At 47.0% G+C, this 23,138-nt stretch overlaps 1 protein-coding gene across 3 annotated transcripts in view; it reads left to right on the top strand.

The window, feature by feature from the left end:
- Window positions 1-23,138, top strand: part of CCDC92 (coiled-coil domain containing 92) — a 265,352-nt gene that overhangs the window by 81,428 nt on the left and 160,786 nt on the right. For all 3 annotated transcript variants that reach the window (XM_069215015.1, XM_069215016.1, XM_069215018.1), the window contains exon 2: window positions 1,681-1,827. In XM_069215015.1, the coding sequence (XP_069071116.1) occupies window positions 1,698-1,827 (130 nt within the window). In that variant the 5' untranslated portion in view covers window positions 1,681-1,697. The remainder of the gene's footprint in view (window positions 1-1,680; window positions 1,828-23,138) is intronic.

Below are 23,138 nucleotides of genomic sequence, written 5' to 3'. Positions count from 1 at the left end.
GCTACTTCACCACATCTGCACTTGACAGGCCAGAGAATGTAAATATTGTAACATGTATTCATGGTTACTTCTTCGTAAAATAATTTTTCCTACCATATCGACGACCTGGATGATATGCTTTAGGTAGATCAGGGTATAGAGCAACTGAATTGGTGTTAAAACATGATGCAGATAGAAAAAGGTGCACTTGTATGGAAAGAAATATTGCGATCTGATTTCACCGTCTAGGGATGATGTGAATTCCACGTAGGAGGCACTCCGAGCAAGTTTCTTGTTGCCTTCTACTATACTAGCAGAGATAATGGCCAGTGCGTGTTACTCAGTTGCCAGAGTTGTATAATATCTGTGCCTGCTTCCAGTGTTACATTTTGTAAAAGAACTAAGGCTGGGGTCCAAAGCTTTGCTCAGGAGTCCTTGGCTGGCGCTATTGAAGGTCAGTGTGCCGAATACTGGCAAAGGGCCCACGGCCATTTGCGGGTGGGCATCATTAGCCGCTCCACCATGGAGGAGTGGAGGCAGGATGAAAATGCCCATTTGTCAGACTGCTTGTCCAAGTGACCTCAGTGCTGATGTTTTCGTTCCAACGAGGCAGCTTTCTCCACAGGCATCCTACCCTGCTGGTGATTATTTCGCAGGAGTTATTTTAGGCTCCAGACATTCTTAGTCCCACAGCTGCTCTGAAATCGGTAATTAATTTACATATGCAGGCGATGTGCTTTGGCTAAACTTCCCTCTCAGTTCTCAATATCTTGCTCTGCATTCCCATCTCCTCCTTGCACTCAGCTCTATCTTTGGCTATCACATGCCTCTTTCTTCTAGTCTGTGCTTGGACATTGTTCAGCACGTGTCCCACCATGTGTCTGTGAGTAATTCTGCAGAGCTTACAGTGTACTTGTATGCACCATTGCTGACAGCCAATTGTTTGAGGCTATCACTTTTGTGTTTGTTCTTGTTTATTGTATTTGAGTGGGGTTTCCTGTAGTACCTGTCTGTACCTTTCAACTGTCTTGCCATCTAGTTCATTCCATAGGTATGGCTGTACCACCTGTGCCCATTACCCATTTGTTTTGTGATATCTGCTCACCTCCCTCTCCTTAAAAAAATGCACTGTTGTTGTAACTACAGTACGACAAAGATGACTTTAAACTATTTTGCTCAACATAAGTCACTGAGATCTTTTAATTGACATATACCAGTGGTACTCAGTGATATCCACTGTGGATCCTGGATAGCCCAATCAGTGCCATCTTGTCAGGATATCTATTGACAATCCAGATGATTTCCATGCAGCGTCATTGTTTGTAAATTTATGACTGTATATAGTTCGTAAACATCAGGAACACTTTTTTCTTCACGGCCTCACATTATTGATAGAGGCAATATCTGCTTCATATTAAAGGTTTACATTTGTCTAATTTCTACCTCAAAGTATAGATATGACAACCCATATTAAGCTTAGTTTATCAAATTACAACTGACAAAATGGCATTTTGTTGTGAGAATTATATTATCAGATTGCTTTCAGCAATCGATTGAAAGCATTTTTGTTTGTCACTATTAATTTTAAAGCTAAACATATGTATTTTGAAAACATCAAAAGTGTTTTGCATAGTAAAGTGCTGTACTGATGCCTCTTCCTTAAATGTGATTAATGTGTATCTCTTTGTCTTTCAATACTAGATTAGGTGGCTGAGACCATGGCAGCCTCAAACCTGGAAAATCGTTTACACAGCGCACAGAAGAACTTGTTGTTTCTCCAGCAGGAACATGCCAACACACTGAAAGGCTTGCATGCTGAGATCCGCAGACTTCAACAGCACTGTACAGGTACTGTGGAAAAATATAGAACATGTTGACAGTGCCCTCGCCTATTGTGGATATATATAGCAGGCAGCAGTGCCTGAAGATGCAGCACACCGCCAGTCCGGGTGCCAGGCGATGGTCAGGCACAATCTGTAATTCTCCCTCTTGCACTTCTTCTCGTAAGAATTAGCCGACACTCCTCTCCAGATCAAAACAATCTGTGTTCAAAAATAGTATCCATCATCATAGCATCTTTATTTCGGCGATTTGGCCATAAAAGTGCAAAATCGTCCAACATCAATATGAGAAATCTTAATGCCGTTCGATAAATATCTAAAAGCCCCAAAAGGGTGGCATAAAATAAAAATAATAATATTGATCATCCATAATATTCAAGAATATAGTAATATAGATAAAATGTGTAGATAAAAAAACCAAGAATTCCATACATGAAATTCAGTTGTGCAATAGCAGCAAGTAAAACCATCAATCGTAATAACTCAACAAATACAACAAATCATATACATACTCAGTACCAGGGCCAAACCCCTGCCCAACTAAAACACCATTCATACAGTGACAGCTAGTAGCAAAATGCACAATCAGGGCCCTAAATCTGGTCTGATGGTAGGGAGGCAAACCCTTTCGACCTACGGCTCCACATATATAATAATAACCTGGAGACCGCAAATACAATTGGAAGTGTCTTATTCGATCTGAGTATTCCTAGTACAATTCTAAAATCCCTGGCACCCAGATTGCAACATAACTGGAGGATCCAGGCCATCCTATGGGCATGGTACTGGGGACAAAATAACATAATCCACTCTATGGATTCCATTGTCTCAGGGCAAAATGGGAAACTCAACTCTGTTACGGAAGGGAAACATTGCCATTTCACCGTAAATGACTGAACCAGCAATGTCCCAATCCAAAACTTAATGTACAGTGCTCTAGCAGCCGGAGGCTCAATAACATCCATATACTGTTCTAAAGAGTGAGCATCCTTAAACTCCAGGAAAGCAAAGGCCAAGGAGCCCACTCTCCCTTGCCTATGTAGCCCTTCGTCTACATGCCACCAGTACACCATCTTTAACATAGACTTAGATATCCTACCTGCAGATTCCAGGTACACCCCATAAGTGCTCATAGCTAATTCTGCCGGCCCTGGGGAGATTTAAGGTATAATCTAGGAATAACCGAAATGGTGCTAGTTGATCGGAGGACCAAATCCTCCTCCAATACAACAGAGGCCTAAGTCTAGCCCTGTGGACAAGAGATCGGACACCCAGGTCTAGCCAGAGGGGACAAGAGTGGTACTAACTGGCATATTGGTGAGGAGGCACAAAAAGCGGTTCTCCACCAGCTCCAAATCATTTACTTTACGATGCCCCCAAAGTTCACCACCATACAGTGACCCCCTGACACCCCCCCCCCCCCAAAAAAACTTGCAGATTATAAATTTGTAACACAGGGATCATTGGACGAAAGCTAGAACCCTTCCCTGCCCTCAAAATGCCACCTGTGTATTGCTCCAGTTTAAGCTTACACTTCAGAATCTGTGAAGACCAACCAAACAATTCATTGCGGGTAAACCCCAGATATTCAAAGGTGGAAACCCTCTCTAATGAGACACCATGTAACATTGGGTGGGGCTGAGTGGTATGGCAGGGGTTTAAGATCATATACTTAGTTTTGTTGTAATTGACTTCAGCTCACTTTGCCTGCAAAAGACACCAAATCGATTGAGCAGAATTTGAATGCCCATGTGAGACTTTGATATCAGTAAGGTGTCGTCCGCAAACAGGAGGGCCGGGACCATCCTGCCAGCCAGATTCGGGACATCCTATTTGCTTTGCTCCAAAAGAGACACCAAGTCATTATTAAAAAGCAAAAAACAGAGTTGGGGCTAAGACACACCCTTGTCTTACACCCCATAGCACTGGGGTAGGGTCTTTCATTTCCACAGAACCTGACCTGGGCATAATTATTCATGTGGAGCCTTCTAAAGATGTCAACAGGATAGTTTGGGATTCCATTATTAGTCAAGACCTCCCACAGGGCCTCCCTAGGGACAAGGTCAAATGCCAACTGAAGGTCAACAAAAATTATATATAAACGGCCACCACCTATCATGACATATTTCTAGTATACTAGTTGTAGCTGAAAAACTTGATCTGTTGTGCTAATCCCTGCTTGGAGAGGAGTGAGTACACCTGTGTCCTCCATCTAGGTTTGCAATCGACTCAATAGGATATGACTAAAAAGCATCTGCGATCTGTCAATTAAGCTGATGGGCCGATAATTCAATGGAAGAGACTTTAGGCGCTATATGTAAACTGGAATTACTTCAGTCCTGGCCCAAGACCTTGGTATGGGTAACTTATTCATGATGCTATTAAAAAACAAAAAACTTAGAGGGTCCCAAATCTCTTTCTCTGCCTTAAATAGGTCCTCCGGGACCTTGTCCAAACCTGGCACTTTCCCTGGTGTAATCTACTCGATAGCATTAATAACTTCACTCACAGTAATGGGGCGAATTACAAAATCAGTGTGGCTAATTAAACCAGCACTGAGCGGAATACTAGTGATAGACCTGTCTCCAATAATTGCGTAGAATCCACACAACCACTTCCAAGGCCAGAAAAAGCCAACCCCCCGATGTCATGCCATCTGAAATCGCACTGAACCCATTACATCCGGGATCAAGCACATAAAGGCCTGATAAATGTTCGACCCAGGCACTAGCTATTATGTGACAAGGTAGCGGGGGCATTGAATAATTTGCTCCTTTTGGCCAAATTTAACAGAAAGAATAATGATCTTTCCCTTTCACAGCAAGAAGTAAAACCTCCCATTACGCCGCTTCATAATCTTGATTGGCCTTTGCTATTGGAACCTTATAGGAAGCCCTCACTCCCTTTTGATTGCAGCCATCAAGGAACACCTAGGTAACCTGTCGGCCTCAGTGTACTAACATGCCTCTAGGGCCCGTTTGGGGGGGGGGGGGGGCGCTTGCCTTCACCAGAAAAAGGTCCTTTGAGGAGCAAAACAAGGTATTATGAATAATTGTAAAAGCCTCCAACGAACCTACTGAAAGAGATCTCCCTCCCAAGGCAATAACGGCTTCCAGGGCAACAACATTTAACTTATACAAACACATTTGAATGGTGGGAGTGGAATACTCCATTTTAATCTCCGACTGTTGCTGGTTGGCAGAAGCCTCCTATCAAATTGTTTCTGCTCATGAGGTGGAATAAAAGATCTTACTGAATTAAGTGAGAGATTTTAGGGTATTATGATCACTGTCTTGATGCAAAACCGCCTCCATATCAGTAACCTGCTTTCTCAAACGTATATCCACCGAAATGTAATCTACACGATTATCCTCATTGTCTGTTAAAAGTAATCTTCCCATCCTTATCTGAAAGTGTTCTCCCGTTGAATGCTCTCAAACCATTATTCAGAGTGAAAGCATTAATTTGCAGAGCAGCCTCTGACCGTTTTTTCACAGGTTCAAGAGATAGCTCAGGGACAGCCCACACTTCACCCTCCTCCCCAGAGAGTTAATCAGAGGAAATACCGAGGGGTTCAAAGTTACAATTGAAGTACCAACCGGAAGAGTTGGCAAGTAGGCATTAATTGCATTAATTGCAACAAAACTCGACTTGCTACCTTAATGTCTGCAATAGACATTAACTAAACATATTGTAACCCCATCAGGAAACTGTAAAGTTACACACAAAATATCCAGTGAACCAAGATTGATGGCATTAGTGGTACATACCAAAGTAGTGTTCAACCAAACTGCAGGGCCCCCCCGTCAGACTGCCCTCCGAGAAGGCAGGGCAGATTGGTCAAAGCTAGCAAACCGATGCCGGAAAGTTGGTGAAATGGCCCAGGTCTCCTGGAACATACTTATGTCATATTGATCCACAAAATCACCCCACTCCTGACATGCCAATTTATTACTAATACCGGCAAGGTTCTAGGAAACCAGCTGGGTTAGATGCCCAGCCCCAGGCATAAGATCACCTAGTTGTAGAAATAGAGGAGGACACTATTGCAAGGGATTGGGACCTAGCAGATACACACAATTGGAGGGTATTATTAAGAAAAACGCTGGGAACATCCAAAGCAGAAAAACAATCATTGCGAACACAACACTCCAGAGAAGCACTCAAGCTAACCCCAACTTCTTCTGCACTAAGCAGTAATGGAGCCCTCTGCTTAACCAAGGGTTGCATAAGTCAGTCATTAACATTAAGGTCAGAAAGTGGCAGATACCTATGAGAGGTAGGGACGGGGAGGCTCCCTAAACTTTTGCTGGATGGAGAGAACTCCCCTTTCTCACCACACGTCCAAGGGGGTGAAATGTGCCAGGTCCATAGAAATATCCCAGTGGAATGAAACTCTCAGCAAGACCGAGTTCACTAGGCCAGCAACCAGTTTTAACCAGGCGATACGCCAGGTCCGGAGACCTGCATTTGACGACAACACAATCCCTCTTTAATGCTTTTACTGATCTACCAGTCCACCCAGTTCTCCTTAATAACAGAATGTCATTATATTCTAATGGACAGAAGGCAGTGTTCCTAAGAAGCCAATGACAAACTTTATTTTTCAATTCCCATTACGTTTCCTCCTTGTGATTTGGCATGGGTGGTACACCTGCCACGACCGCCACATATGGGCAGCACTTCAGCGGCAGAGCCTAAAACGGCTGAGATTGTGTTGGCAGAGGCTGGGAAGAAGATTCATTTGCAATGTTAGCTATTTCTTGCCTTAACGGACCAACGCCAGTTGTGACCAAAACAATTTGTGTGAGAATCAGCTGCCCCTAAAGCTGATGAAGGCCGATTTACAGGAGGGACAGTTGATTCCACAGTGGATGAGGGCCCCCGAGTTAATCTACAAGAGTTGAAGTTGGTACTGGGGCCATTGCTAGGCTTGGCTTGGGCATAAGGTTGCGTAGAGGGGGCGGACAATGACAAATGTTCCAGTTTACAGGAAGGGATAACCCCTTACAGAGCACTAATCCTTTCCATGAATTAAATACTCTCAGCAGACACTATACCTTTGACTTGATCCAGTGCACTAACCCAGGGTCGGTTGGGCTTCTCCCGATCCACAACCGAAGGGCTAGATTGACCCACATCCACATGGGGAAGGCTAACCCTGGTGAAAGACTGTAGTCTGGTGGAAGATTGCACGGTGGATTCCTGCTTTTTAGTAATACCGGGGAAATAGCCTCTTTTTCCTTACAGAGGGTCCACAGGGACTAACCGTCAAATGCGGATCAGAAGCAGCACAATCCAGCTCTCTATCCATCCTTGCCTGAGAAGTGATACTTGGTAATGCTGGAGGGGTTGAACTATAACAGCTACCAGATACAACCTCTCAGGAACCAACAGTCATAGTGGCTGAACTAGGCTCTTCCGGGTGAAGACGGGCCTGGTCTTGGCCCAGCCTTCGCCCAGTCTTGGCCCAGCCTTCGCCCAGTCTTGGCCCAGGCATAAGCCCAGGCATGTCCCATGCACGTCCTGCGCTGCTGGAACCCAACACGCTTATGAGCGCTGAAGTCCGCCACAGGGACCAATGCAGGCTGGGGGAGGAGTTCCCACCCCAGCCGAAATAAACAGTGGTGGCAAGTAGGTTAGCAGGGAACCACTGAAGCACTCACCCGTGCTGCAGGAGACCAACGTACTTAGGAGCACTGTAGTCCATCACATGGCCCACTACAGGCTTCATTCACAAATTCCTCAGAGACACCAAATCTCTTACAAGACCGTCTATTTACCTTTAGAATAGGTTCTGGAATATTGCTTGTTTGGTAAACAAACTGACCTTAGCGGAATGGATTACATTTGCTAAGTAATTTCAAGTTATTCTACCGCAGGAGTCCTAGGCTATAAATACTTTATTTTTAGATGGATTCACACCTTTAGTATTCTGGGAAATCAGTCAGTGTCCAGTAGAGCAAGTGGGGCCTTATTACATGGCTTTCTCCCATGGTAAATGCACCATGTTGATTTTAGGATGGGCTCTCGTAATATTTATGGCTAGTGAGGTTTGCTAAGTTGCCAAATGTGGACTCCACATCTTTTATGGTTATAAACTGTTATATTTTGGAACACGTCAGATATTGATAGAACTTGATGCTTTTATGGATGATTGTTGCCCTGAGAGAGCTAAAATATCTGCTAAATACTCCCTTCTTGTAAAAGGTGGAGATTTGAGTGCCAAGATTTGGAGGGGCCTCAGTCTGAAGAGTTAGACCCCTTTGAAGGTCCCTCGCTTGGCATTCCAGAAAGGACAGCTGATGACAGGAAAACTGACAAGCAAGAAATCTATTTGATGGAGTCTTTCGTCTTTCATAGTTTACTTAGTAGAAATGTTGCTAGTGTTTCTCCTGTCTTTTCTACTTTTCTAGGAAGGGGGTCAACAGGCATTATTGTTTTTCTTTTGGTTAAAATTAATTCATTTTCAATGTCTTCAAATGTTCAGATCTCATCAAGAGATATGAGCAACTATAAGGCACTTGCTGTCATTTTCAGTTGAAGGTTGAGATTGGATGGGAAGTAGTGGTCTGTTTCGTTCCATGTGTGGGCACTGTTTTTAATGGCTTTATATATATAATATTAGGAAGGTGGGATATTGGTGAGGAACAGGCTTGCTCCCAGGTATTTGTGCGTGCCCTCTGTGCTATATAACTATACCTAGACAATACCTCAGAACGTTCCCAAAGTTCAGATGCTAATTATTATTTTACTCCTACTATTGCCCTTCAGTTACTGGTGCCTTCAAAGAATCAGATGAAAGCTAAGCATAGTTGGTGTAATCGACAGTGCCGAAAGAGTTTCTCTTAAATTGAAATGGGCCTTGTCTAAGAGCCCTAGGTGTTGTGATGAGGTAATAGTCCTAAGAAAAGGTTACATAAATGTGGGATTACTGAGTGCGTCTGAGTTTAGTGCCAAGCAATGGGCAGATTTAGAAGCTGTCTGCTTTAGTAAGGGTTCCAGAGATTTTGTAATGTTGTGACTACAGTTGTCCAGGGTAAGGAATTAGGCAAGTCCATGAGCCAATTATTTCAGCTGGGATCTAGGTGCATCATCATAAAGCCATTTTTGTTTTGATAATAGTGACTCTTTACTCCAAATGATTGTCTATTAGGGTCTAATTCCTGCCTAGAGGCCCTTTTTTCTTCAGTGTGAGTGGTCATGGTAACCCTTGTTTCCTTTCAGTGGATGTATGTGCATACAGTTCATTGATGGAGACTCTGGAGATTTGAACGCTGTACGCAGGGAATGCTCTCGCCCCCAATCCTGATATCATTTTATTATTTTTGTTGTCTTCACGAAGGGGGGCAGAGGTAACCCTGCTAGTTATCATCCTATATCTATTTTAGAAACTGCTCTTAGACTTTTGAGCAGTCTTGCATTAAATAAGTTACAGTTCAGGTCTGAGGATAAGTTTATACTGTCTAATGTTCGGGTTCGGATCATAAAGGGGTTAAGCATGAGTGAGCAATGTTTGCATCTTTACTCTGGTTATTAATAAATAGTTGCAGGTAGAATCAGATGCAATTTACCTTTCTTTTGTGAAGTTAGTATCAGCTTTTGACCATGTAACTCACTCATTTTGTTTTTTTGATAAACAGATTTTATTAGGTTTTTCGTAACCTGGAACATTGATACAATAAGACACACAATCATTGTGGCAAAGAAAACTAGACAGCAATCAAGCACAGCATTAAATATTAAGTGACATTTTGCGATGGCAGAAAACTGGCACATTTCTACCCTCACGTGGGATCCTATGTTAACTGGCCGAGCCATTGTTCCCACACTCAACCTTGCTTGCAGAGACATCTACATGGCCCCACTTGAAGCCACGGTCAGAGGTCACGGAATGAGCATCATGTCATACTCCGATGTCACGCAACTCATCATATCCCTCACTGAAGACCCAGACAAAGCTAAGAGGAACTTTCACACCGAAATGAAAGCCGCCGTCGCCGCCTGGATGAGGGAGAGCTGCCTCAAGCTCAACTCAGACAAGACCGAGCTCATCATCTTCGGAAAGTCAACTTCAACCTGAGATGACTCCTAGTGGCCCACATCGCTCAGCGTCCACCTACTCCAACTGGCCACATCTGTAACCTGGGAATCATCCTCGACTCCTCCCTAACAATGACCCAACAGATAGACGCAGTCATCTCTTCCTGCTGGCACACCCTCAGCCAACTCTGCAAAATCTTCAAATTAATCCCAGACAACTGCCACAAGACAGTCACAAGCAAGCTTGACTACAGCAACGCACTCTACTCCAGCATCACAACAACGAACATCAGGAAACTAAAACTCATTAAAAACACCGCCGCCGCCAGACTCGTCCTGAACCTCCCCCACCAGGAACACATCTCCTAACACCTGAAACTCCTCCATTGGCTCCCGCTGGAAAAGCGAATCACTTCAGACTACTCATCCACACCTACAAGACCCTTCACAGCATCGTACCGGCCTACCTGAATCATCGCATCTCTTTTCATAACCCTGCCAGACCCCTCCGATCCACCCAGCAGGCACTAGCCTCTATTCCACGCATTCGGAAAACCACCTGGAGGAAGATCTTTCACCTACCTCACAGCCAAGAGCTGGAACAAACCACCCATGCACCTCGGACAAAGCTCACCATCTTCAGGAAGAACCGCAAGACATGGCTCTTCGAATGAGGCCCAGACCCACTACCGGCGCCTTGAGACTCTCACTGGTGAGTAGTTGAGCTTTATAAAAACTGATTGATTGAGCACCAGGTCTCATAAACCGGTTTCTCCTGTTGGGCACACCATTCCACCCATCTGCACCATTGGGAAATAGTAGGAGGTGTAGGAGTCTTCCAGTGAGTCACAGTGTTGGATTTGGCAACTGTTGGACCTGGCTTTTTGACAGGGTCATCCCCAAACTTTTTGCCTCCTTCCTCCTATTTTTCTGACCTGTTGTTGTTGGCTTTTGACCTCTGGGCACTTTACCACTGCTAACCAGTGCTAAAGTGCATATGCTCTCTGTGTAAATTGTACTGTTGATTGGTTTATCCATGATTGGCTATTTAATTTACTTGTAAGACCCCAGTAGAGTGCACTACATGTGCCTAGGGCCTGTAGATTAAATGCTACTAGTGGGCCTGCAGCATTGGTTGTGCCACCCACTTAAGTAGCCACTTCACCTTGTCTACGGCCTGCCATTGCAAGGCCTGTGTGTGCAGTTTCACTGCCACTTCGACTTGGCATTTAAAAATACTTGCCAAGCTTGAAAACTCCCCTTTTTTCTACATATAAGTCACCCCTAATGTGCGCCCTAGGTAACCCCTAGAGCAGGGTGCTGTGTGGGTAAAAGGCAGGACAAGTACCTGTGTAGTTTATATGTCCTGGTAGTGTAGAACTCCTAAATTCATTTTTACACTACTGTGAGGCCTGCTCCCTTCATAGGCTAACATTGGGGCTGCCCTCATACATTGTTGAAGTGGCAGCTGCTGATCTGAACGGAGCAGGAAGGTCATATTTAGTATGGCCAGAATGGTAATACAAACTCCTGCTGACTGGTGAAGTCGGATTTAATATTACTATTCTAGAGATGCCATTTTTAGAAAGTGAGCATTTCTTTGCACTTAAATCTTTCTGTGCCTTACAATCCACATCTGGATAGGTTTAGTTGACAGCTCCTTGTGCATTAACTCAGACACACCCCAAACACAGGGTACTCAGCCTCACTTGCATACATCTGCATTTTGAATGGGTCTTCCTGGGCTGGGAGGGTGGAGGGCCTGCCCTCACACAAAGGACTGCCACACCCCCTACTGTGACCCTGGCAGACAGGATTGAACTGAAAGGGGACCTGGTGCATTTCTTAGCCACTCTTTGAAGTCACCCCCACTTCAAAGGCACAATTTAGTATAAAACAGGGCCTCTGCCCTACCTAATCAGACACTTGCTGGAGAAGAAACCTGAGCCAGAACCTGCATCCTGCCAAGAAGAACTGCCTGGCTGCTCAAAGGACTCACCTGTCTGTTTTCTACAAAGGACTACTGCCTTGTTGTTGGCCTGCTGCCTTGCTGAACTCTTGTCTGGCTGCAAAAGTGCTCTCCAAGGGCTTGGATAGAGCTTGCCTCCTGTTCCCTGAAGTCTCCGGACCAAAAGGACTTCTCTTTTTCATTTGCACACCTCGTGCGCCGAACATTTCGACGCACAGCTTGCTCCGCTGTGAGAAAATCGCCGCACGCCGATCCAGAAAGACGCTGCTCGACGCGACGCCTGCGGTGCGACCGGAACTTCGACGCACGGCCTCGCATTGGCAACAACGCCGCCCGCCTTCCAGAGAGGAAATCGACGCGACGCCTGCCGTGACGAAGAAAATTCCACGCACAGCCCCCCGGAACGACGCGCAGCCGGATAACAAGCCGAGGAATCCACGCACAGACCCTGGGACATCTGGTAATCCAGCGATCCACAGAAGGAGACAGTCCGTGTGCCGGAAAACGACGCACGTCTTCCCCGAGTGAAAAATAACGACGCAAGTCCGTGTGTGAAGGGACGTAACCGACGCACACACCATTTTTCCACGCATCTCCTCTTCTGCGGCCCTGTGCGGAGTTTTTCCACTCCAAACCAGGTACTTTGTGCTTGAAAGGGACTTTGTTTACTTTTTGAAGGCTTAAGACACTTCATATCACTTTTTAGTGATATCTTTACAAATTCATATTGCATCTTTGATCGTTTTGACCTGCAAATACCCAGATAAATATTATATATTTTTCTAAACACTGTGTGGTGTATTTTTGTGGTGCTATATTGTGTTATTGTATGATTTATTGCACAAACGCTTTACACATTGCCTTCTAAGTTAAGCCTGACTGCTCGTGCCAAGCTACCAGAGGGTGGGCACAGGATAATTTGGATTGTGTGTGACTTACCCTGACTAGAGTGAGGGTTCTTGCTTGGACAGAGGGTAACCTGACTGCCAACCAAAAACCCCATTTCTAACATTGGTGATCAGCGGTGAGGATAGAACTTGTATTTGTGCAGTGTCATACAGTAGCTAAGTATTTCCCTACCTACCCACAGTTGAAGGTCAACTTGATTTTTCATCTTTTTGCTTTTGGTTCTCTCACGTCCTCCTGGATATATTATTGATTTTGGACTTTGATTTTTGGTTTTGCCTGTGATACCTTGTCAGATTGGGAATGGATTCCGACTTCACAGAAGACTACGATGTGTCAAACCTTGTACCTGTTGAATCCCTCTCTAAGGCTGAGCTGAGGGGGCTTTGCAGAAAATGGGGACTTCCCATGTCAAGGAGATCCACTAAGATGGAACTGCTAGATATCTATGTAGCCTGGGGAGAAGCACAATGGGCAGAGGAACAGGCAGCAAAGAGCCAAAGGAATCATAGCCCTGAGATTGATTATGAGGAGGAGGACTACTCAGATGAGGAAAGAGAACCAGTGAGAGATGAATGGCTCCTAGCTCAAGAGTGGCAGTTGGAAGAGCTAGATGAGTTTATTGAGAGGGCTGAGGCAGCAAGAGCCTTAGCCCTAGAAAAAGAAAGGATTGCAGCTCAGGAGCTGAGCTGTGAAGATCTGAAACTGGAAGCCAGAAGGGCTGAGTCCAGTTCAGATGGTGGCAGCAAAAATCTTGCATCCAGTACTGCTGAAGAAGGGCACAAGCCCAGAGATGTGGTGCCCAACTTGAAGAAGGGAGTTGACACACCCCAGGCGGTTCAAGAGTATGAGGTAGTGCCCGTTATGCACAGGGTCCCTGAGAAGGATTGGGGAACTGGCACAGGGAGTCATATTCCTACTGGGGGAGGGACACTCTACTGGCTCTAGAAGAGAGTGACAGGGAAAAGGGTTCCCCCCCTGGTGGACGTCCTGGATATAGAGTGTGGAGACATCCCAGAAGAGTATGGGTTGAGTGTCAGGGACAGTCAGATACTGTCTCACCAGTCTCAGGAGGGTGATGTAGAGTGCTTTTTCAAGGCTGAGTCACTGGATGGTTGGGTGAAGGGTACTGTGGTTGTAAGACCCTAGTAGAGTGCACTATATGTGCCTAGGGCCTGTAGATTAGATGCTACTAGTGGGCCTGCAGCACTGGTTGTGCCACCCACTCAAGTAGCCACTTCACCTTGTCTCAGGCCTGCCATTGCAAGGCCTGTGTGTGCAGTTTCACTGCCACTTCGACTTGGCATTTAAAAATACTTTCCAAGCCTAAAAACTCCCCCTTTTCTACATATGTCACCCCTAATGTGCGCCCTAGGTAACCCCTAGAGCAGGGTGCTGTGTGGGTAAAAGGCAGGACATGTACCTGTGTAGTTTAAATGTCCTGGTAGTGTAGAACTCCTAAATTAGTTTTTACACTACAGTGAGGCCTACTCCCTTCATAGGCTAACATTGGGGCTGCCCTCATACATTGTTGAAGTGGCAGCTGCTGATCTGAACGGTGCAGGAAGGTCATATTTAGTATGGCCAGAATGGTAATACAAAATCCTGCTGACTGGTGAAGTCGGATTTAATAGTACTATTCTAGAAATGCCATTTTTAGAAAGTGAGCATTTCTTTGCACTTAAATCTTTCTGTGCGTTACAATCCACGTCTGGCTAGGTTTAGTTGACAGCTCCTTGTGCATTCATTCAGACACACCCCAAACACAGGGTATTCAGCCTCACTTTCATACATCTGCATTTTGAATGGGTCTTCCTGGGAGGGTGGAGAGCCTGCCCTCACACAAAGGACTGCCACACCCCCTACTGGGACCCTGGCAGACAGGATTGAACTGAAAGGGGACCTAGTGCATTTCTTAGCCACTCTTTGAAGTCACCCCCACTTCAAAGGCACAATTTAGTATAAAACAGGGCCTCTGCCCTACTTCATCAGACACTTGCTGGAGAAGAAACCTGACCCAGAACCTGCATCCTGCCAAGAAGAACTGCCTGGCTGCTCAAAGGACTCACCTGTCTGCTTTCTACAAAGGACTGCTGCCTTGCTGTTAGCCTGCTGCCTTGCTATACACTCTTGTCTGGCTGCAAATGTGCTCTCCAAGGGCTTGGATAGAGCTTGCCTCCTGTTCCCTGAAGTCTCAGGACCAAAAAGACTTCTCTTTTTCATTTGGACGCCTCGTGCGGCGAAAATTTCGACACACAGCTTGCTCCGCGGTGAGAAAATTGCCGCACTCCGATCCAGAAAGACGCCGCTCGACGCGATGCCTGCGGTGCGACCGGAACTTCGACGCACGGCCTCGCATGGACAACGCCGCCCGCCTTCCAGAGAGGAAATCGACGCGACGCCTGCCGCGACGAAGAAAATTCCACGCACAGCCACCCGGAATGACACGCAGCCGGATAACAAGCCAAGGAATCCACGCACAGACCCTGGGACATCTGGTAATCCCGTGATCCACAGAAGGAGACGGTCCGCGTGCCGGAAAACGACGCACGTCTTCCCCGAGTGAAAAATAAGAGCATCTCCTCTTCTGCGGCCCTCTGCCGAGTTTTTCCACTCCAAACCAGGTACTTTGTGCTTGAAAGAGACTTTGTTTACTTTTTAAAGACTTAAGACACTTCATATCACTTTTTAGTGATATCTTTACAAATTCATATTGCATCTTTGATCGTTTTGACCTGCAAATACCCAGATAAATATTATATATTTTTCTAAACACTGTGTGGTGTATTTTTGTGGTGCTATATTGTGTTATTGTATGATTTATTGCACAAACGCTTTACACATTGCCTTCTAAGTTAAGCCTGACTGCTCGTGCCAAGCTACCAGAGGGTGGGCACAGGATAATTTGGATTGTGTGTGACTTACCCTGACTAGAGTGAGGGTTCTTGCTTGGACAGAGGGTAATCTGACTTCCAACCAAAAACCCAATTTCTAAAAACAACCATAAGGACCATGCTCAGAAAAGTTTTATCAGCCCTCATACCCCTGGAGCCATCAAGCATCCCCAGTAGAAGCTTAAAGGGGACCTCTCACCCCATCACTTCAGTCAGCTCACCCACTATTGCAGACCAAAACTCTTGAATCCTAGGACAGAGCCAGACCACATGTTAGAAGTCAGCAGGAGCATCAGCACAGTGGGGCAGGTGGGTTCGGGGAGAAGGTCCTCTCTGTGCATTCAGGTGGGGTAGAGATAAGCAGTGTATAGGTAGTATGTCTGGACCAAGCGTAACTTAGACGATTTGGTAATATTTCTAGGTACTATAAGTGCGTCCCTCCAATCATCATCCTTAAGGGGGGCAATCCAGTTCTACCATCTGACTTGAAGGTGATCTAGATTGCCTGGGACGTTGATGATCAAAGTACAGTAAATTTTAGAGACCCCACCCTTGCCTAGAGCACCCATGAGGAGTTTGGCTTCCCATTGGCTGAATTCGGGGAGCTGGCTGGTTTAGGTGATATGGGAGTGAAGCTGGAGATATATGTAAAATTGTGTGTTGGAGAGGGTGTAGGTGGTCTGGAGTTCTTGGAAGGACCACATGTGTGTTCCCGCCCAGACATCATCCAATTGTGAGAGGCCAAAAAGGTCCCATTTCCCGAACCCCCACAGTGACACTGTCTCTTGTAGCCAGGTACTGTGCCAAAGAGGTGTTTGCATGAGTGTTGAATTCCATTGAGTGTGGCGTAGGGCTGCTCTCCAAGCCAAGAGAGCTGTTTTGGTCATTGGGGGTGTGCTTTGGGGAGCCATAAAGCATATCCATTATCTGGGGATGTCCTTATGGGGAAAGTTCCAGCCAATATGCCGGGTCTGACTAATCCCTGTTGAACCAATCATGGATTGCTAGAAGGTGGGAAGCCAAGTAGTAAAAGTGGAGGTTAACCATGCCCTTGCCACCATCATACGGGACATGTTGACAGTGAGTGAGGACGAGATGGGGTCTAGAGTCATGCCATAGGGAGGAGGTTGCAGTCCTGTCCATAACCTGAAACCCCCGACTGAGGTTTGAGAAGCGGTAAGTTTTGGAAGATGTACAAAAATCTTGGAAGGATCATCATTTTATGTAGGGCTATACGTCCCATTACATTTAAGGGGAGTGGCTGCCATTTGATGAGGTTGGCTTTGGCCTTTCGCGTCAAAGGCTCAAGGTTAAAGGACCAGGTCAACTCAGGGTGTAAGGCCACCCAGATACCTAGCTATTTGAAACGGAGTTGACGGATGGTAATGATCTCTTGCCAGTCAAAACAGTCACTGGACGGGCCCAGGAGCACTAACACAGTTTTGGAGGAGTTCACCAGAAGCCTCCCCAAAGCACTGAAGAGGGTGGAGAGATTGAGGGCCGCTTGCTGCTGGCTCGACAAGATATAGAAGTATGTCATCCATGTATAGGGCTATACTGTCCTCATGACAGCTGGGCTTCACTGCAAATAAGGCGTGCTGGTGGCTCAATCACTAGCATGAAGAGGAGTGGAAACAGAAAACAACCCTTTCTGATGGATACAGCTACCTGCGGATTCCTCACGTATTAAATACTCCCATTGCACCAGCATTCGACGGAAATCTTCTTCCTAGCTTCTGCATGTCGACGAGGACGTCACAATTGCCCACGCGACGCCGTCTGACATCATACAGGCAATAAGAGGTCCTCGCCGACGTCAGTTGCCTTTTTTCTGTGCCATTCGAAACGGTTATCTTCGAGGGAGCTACTGTTGCTACTCGACGTAGTTAGTGTTTTTGGCTGTTTTTTTGCTTTGAGACATTACAATGTCGCAAAGAAAGTCAGGATTCAAGCCCTGCAACGAGTGCGGTGACAAAATGTCGGTTACGGACCCACATTCTGACTGTTTGTGGTGTCTTAGTTCCGACCACGACGTTGACAAGTGCGATTCTTGTCAACGTATGAATCCAAAGGCCTTAAAAGAACGTGAGGCCAAGCTTTTTTTGGCGAAATCAAAGAAGAAGGAGAAAAGACATCACCGCAAGTCGTCTTCACCGAAGTCGCATCGGCGTCATCCGGACTCCCGGCATCGTCAAGAATCTCGGCGCCGGTCGAGTAGGGAGAGGTCTCGATCGAGGTCACCTTCGACGTCAGAAGACTTGGGAAGTTAGTCCCACCGTCTCTCCCCAGCTGCCGATGCCTTTAGCATCTCCGACTTCACCGATGTCACCTATTAATCCTCCTTCGGTGTTCAGGTTCCACGGCCTCAGGTGTTTTCTCCGACCATGCAGACGTCGGGACCGGCGTCGATGTCGCCTTCGACCCAGGCACCTCAGTACCGGGCTTTCCCGGCCCCTGGAGCCGATAGTTCCGCATTCTTGAATGTAATGTTCTCCATCTTCCAACAGATGGCTCCAGGTGGTGGACCGGCTGGTCCTTCAGGCCCTTTGGCCTTCAACATGGGTGCTCCGGCTCCACTATGACCAGCACTCTTTATGCCCTTTCTTCCCTTGGGAAATGTGGGCTCGGCGCCGGTGTTGGCGCCTGTGGCGTCGGCTCCTGTGGCGTCAGTGTCTCAGCCAGCGACGCCGAGTAGACCTTCACCGGCCCCGGTCTTCTGTCTGTCCTACTCCTCGTTCGGCGCCAAAGACATCCACGGCGCCGTTAGATCCGGCGTCGGATGGATCCGAGGAGCGGTGTCAAGCTTCGACATCTGCTGACGCCATGTCGACACCGAGAATAGAGGAGAGACTGCATTCGAGGAGGCTTGCTCTTCGCCTCCTTGAAGAGCAAGAATATCGGAGACAGACATTGGAGGAAGGGGAGATTGAGGACTCTCGTGAAGATCTCCATGGCTTGGACACGGCTAGTGGTCTGGACACCTCTCCTGAATGGGACTTGTCGTCACCTGGAGAGTACACGGAGGAGGCGGCGACTTTTCATTCGGTCATCAGAAAAGCGGCTGATTTTTTGAATCTCCCTTTGCCGGTGTCTGAGCCCAAGCCAAACATCTTGACAGAAGTGTTGCACCCTGCCTCAACAACTGCGGAGCCACTTTTGCCTTTTAATGAGGCACTGTTGGATCCCATCATGGAAATCTGGAAGAAGCCGGTGTCGTCTTCGGCGGTGAATAGATCTGTGGCTCTGAGATATCGAGTTGCGCCTGCTGACCCAGGCTTCCTTTCCAGGCACCCAACACCTGAAAGCCTAGTGGTTCAGGCTTCTTGCTCAGCCCGATCTGCTCCAGGATCCTTTCCAGCGGTTCCCTCAGATAGAGACTCTAAAAAAGTGGACATATCATCAAAGAAGGCTTTCTCGTCATGTAGCATGGCTTTGAAATCCACCAATGCTACGTGCATTTTAGGGAGATACATTTACGCCCTGATGGACGAGATTAAGTTGACGCATACTGAGGTGCCTCAAGAAGTATTGAGCCTGGTTTCTGATGCTCAAGCAGCGGCAACCCAGGTTATTCAATCTGGGTTAGATACGACCGACTCTGTTGCTAGAGCTATGGGTACTGCTGTGGATACAAGGAGGCAAGCCTGGCTTCGTAGCTCTGGATTTTCTTCTGATGTACAATCGACCCTCTTAGACCTTCCTTTTGATGGCGATAGGCTTTTCAGCGCCAAGGTTGATTCAGCTCTAGAGAAGTTCAAGGAGAGTAGGGCCACTGCCAAGTCTTTGGGCTTGCAAGCCTCTTCTTCTGCTTCCTCCAGATTTTTTAGGAGGTTTTGAGGATTTGGTCGTGGTTCCTCCTCCTCCTTTCGAGGAAAATTCCAGCATCAACCCACCTCTGCTCTCTCCTATAGATCTTACAGGGGTAGGGGTAGAGTCCGCACCAGGGGAGCGACTCAGCAGCACTCTGCCTCTTCCTCTGGAGGGGTGCAGCATGGGAAGCAGCCTTAGACTTCCGCCTATTCCTTCTCACTCCACTCCTGTAGGGGGGAGGTTATTGAACTTTCTCCACAAGTGGGAGGTCATAACATCAGACTCCTGGGTTACCAGCATTGTGAGGAAAGGCTATGCCCTACCCTTTCGGGAGTTTCTGCCCCCCATCCCGCCTGCCCTTCCTACTGTTCAGAAGAGCATCTCCTGTTGCTAGAACAGGAGGTTCAAGTCCTCCTTTCAAAGGGTGCGGTGGAATTGGTTCCAGAGCAGGAAAGGGGTCAGGGTTGTTACTCAAGGTATTTCCTGATCCCCAAGAAGGATGGTCGATTGAGGCCAATCCTGAACCTGAGGATCTTGAATTGGTTCCTCAAACAGGAAAAGTTCAAGATGCTGACCCTAGCTCAGGTGCTTTTGGTGCTGAACGATGGAGATTGGATGGTGTCTGTCGACTTGCAGGATGCTTACTTTCATATCCCGATACTCAAGTCGCACAGGAAGTATCTCCGGTTTGTGGTGGGGTCGCAGCACTATCAGTTTGCGGTCCTCCCGTTTGGTCTTACTTCAGCACCCGAGTCTTCACAAAGGTGATGTCGGTGGTTGCGGCAGAGTTCAGAAGGAAGGGGATAGCAGTTTTTCCTTATCTGGATGACTGGTTGATCAAAGCCAAGTCTCCGGAGCTCGTGCTGCATCGCCTTCAGTTGACAACCCAGTTGTTGTTCGACCTGGGTTTTTCAGTGAATGTATCCAAATCTCACCTAGAGCCCTCTCAGCGCCTCCTGTTCATAGGGGCAGTACTGGATACAACATTGAGTCGCGCCTTTCCTCCGCCTCAGCGGATTCAGGACATTCAGGCGTTGGTTCCAATGTTTCAAAGTGGAGTGGTCATTCCGGTCCTCAAAGTCCTACGCCTGCTCGGTCTGTTTGCTTCTTGCACTCTGCTGGTCACTCACGCTCGCTGGCACATGAGGGCTCTTCAGTGGTGCCTCCACACAAAGGGGATCTCGAAGGATCAGTAAGGATTTCCGGGGACGCTGCTGTGGATTTAAAATGGTAGATTGCGGACGGCAATCTTTCCCAAGGAAGGCCGTTCTCGCAACCTCCGCCGGTGACCACAGTAATAACGGATGCTTCCACTCTAGGGTGGGGAGCTCATCTGGGTGACCTGGAGATCAAAGGTCTTTGGTCTCCAGTAGAACAGATGTTTCATATCAATCTGTTGGAGTTGCGGGCTGTACGTCTTGCACTCAAGGCCTTCCTCCCGTCCCTTCGTGGTCAGTCGGTTCAGGTCCTGACGGACAATACTACTGCGATGTGGTATATAAACAAGCAGGGAGGAGCAGGGTCGTACCTTCTCTGCAGAGAAGCTCTACGGCTTTGGTCCTGGGAAAAGGACCATCAGATTTGTTTGGTAGCAAATCATCTGGCCGGAGTCTTGAACGTGCGTGCGGATGCTCTGTCGCCATTTCTCGACCGATCACGAGTGGCGTCTCCATCCGGATCAAGTCCGTCTAATCTTCCAGATGTGGGGGTTTCCTCGGATAGATCTGTTTGCCACCCGGGAGAACTCACACTGCCCGTTATTTTGCAGCCTCCAGTATCCGGTACAAAGAGCATTGGTGGACGCGTTTCAGATGACCTGGTGCGACCAGTTGCTTTACGCGTTTCCCTCCATACCCTTGATTCCTCAAGTTTTGAGGAAAATTCGCCAAGACCGGGCCCAAGTCATCTTAATAGCTCCGGATTGGCCAAGGAGGGTATGGTACTCAGACCTTCTCCAACTCTCACTGTGCACTCCGCTCCGTCTCCCTCTCAGGGCAGACCTCCTCTCGCAGTCGCAGGGGCAGGTTCTACACCCCCACCTCCAGAGCCTGCACCTTCATGCCTGGAGATTGAACGGGGCAACCTGAGTTCCTTTTCTCTTCCGCCTGATGTAGTGGATGTTATCTTATCAGCCAGGCGACACTCCACTAAATCTATCTACGCTAATAGGTGGGCTAAATTTGTGATTTGGTGTGGAGAGAGGCAAATTGATCCCTTACATGCTCACTTATCAGATATCTTGTCTTTTGCACTGTCTCTGGCACAGAGGGGTTGTGCAGGGGCTACAGTCAAGGGATATTTATCTGCCCTGTCAGCCTTTCTATGTCTTCCGGACCAGCCTTCTCTATTCAAATCCCCTATAGTACTTAGATTTTTAAAAGGTCTTATTAACAAATTTCCTCCTACTCCTTTCATTATGCCTCAGTGGGATTTAAACCTGGTTCTGACTTTTCTTATGGGTACCCCGTTTGAGCCTATGCATTCTTGCCCCTTAAGGTTATTGGTCCTAAAGACTGTTTTCCTTGTTGCAATTACTTTCGCAAGAAGAGTGAGTGAGCTGCAGGCTCTATCTGTCAAACCCCCTTACACATCTTTTTATGGGGATAAGGTGGTGTTAAGGACCAAGGCTGCTTTCCTACCGAAGGTTGTTTCACCCTTCCATATGGCTCAAACGATTACTCTTTCCTCGTTTTATCCTCCGCCTCATCCTTCAAAAGAAGAAGAGAGACTACACCGCTTAGACCCGAGGAGAGCCCTAAGCTTTTATGTGGACAGAACGAGGGATTTCAGGCTGGAAGATCAGCTCTTCATCGGGTACGTGGGGAAAGAGGAGAGGAAAGGCAGTCCACAAGAGAACACTCTCCAGGTGGGTCATTCTTTGCATTAAAATGTGTTACTCTTTAGCAAAGAAGGAACCCCCTGTTGGTATAAGAGCTCATTCCACCAGGGCTAAGTCGGCCTCTTCGGCCTTGGCTAGCGGTGTTCCTGTGGTCGACATCTGCAAGGCCGCAACTTGGTCATCCCTCCACACTTTTGCGAAGCATTACTGCTTGGAGTCTGAGGTTAGGAGGGATGGCCATTTTGCACGGTAGGTGCTGCAGGATTTCTTGGTTTGACCATTCAGGCACCCACCTCCGAGTGCGGTACTGCTTTGGGACTCTATTCAATACGTGAGGAATCCGCAGGTAGCTGTATCCATCAGAAGAACGAGTTACTTACCTTCGGTAACGACTTTTCTGGTGGATACATTAGCTACCTGTGGATTCCTCACGATCCCACCCGCCTCCCCGTTGCCTGTCTGGTCTAACCAAGTTACTCTTGGGTGTGCTCCTCTTGGTTTTTGAGGACTTGTACATAAACTGTATATATATTTATTTGTGTAATTATTTATTTATTTATTTAAAAAAAAATCTTGAGTTCTTGAAATTATGTATTTATCTTGAATGTCATTAAATATTGTAATTTGATTATTTATCTCAATGGCCTATTAGTCTCAGGCACGTAAAAAATGTTGGTACTGACGTCGGCACGTCGGCGAGGACCTCTTATTGCCTGTATGACTTCAGACGGCGTCGCGTGGGCAATTGTGACATCCTCGTCGACGTGCAGAAGCTAGGAAGAAGATTTCCGTCGACTGCTGGCGCAATGGGAGTATTCAATACGTGAGGAATCCACAGGTAGCTAATGTATCCACCA

This window comes from Pleurodeles waltl, chromosome 11 (assembly GCF_031143425.1).
Source record: "Pleurodeles waltl isolate 20211129_DDA chromosome 11, aPleWal1.hap1.20221129, whole genome shotgun sequence".
NCBI classification, from domain to species: Eukaryota; Metazoa; Chordata; class Amphibia; order Caudata; family Salamandridae; genus Pleurodeles; species Pleurodeles waltl.
This window is presented reverse-complemented; position numbering and strand designations above follow the sequence as displayed.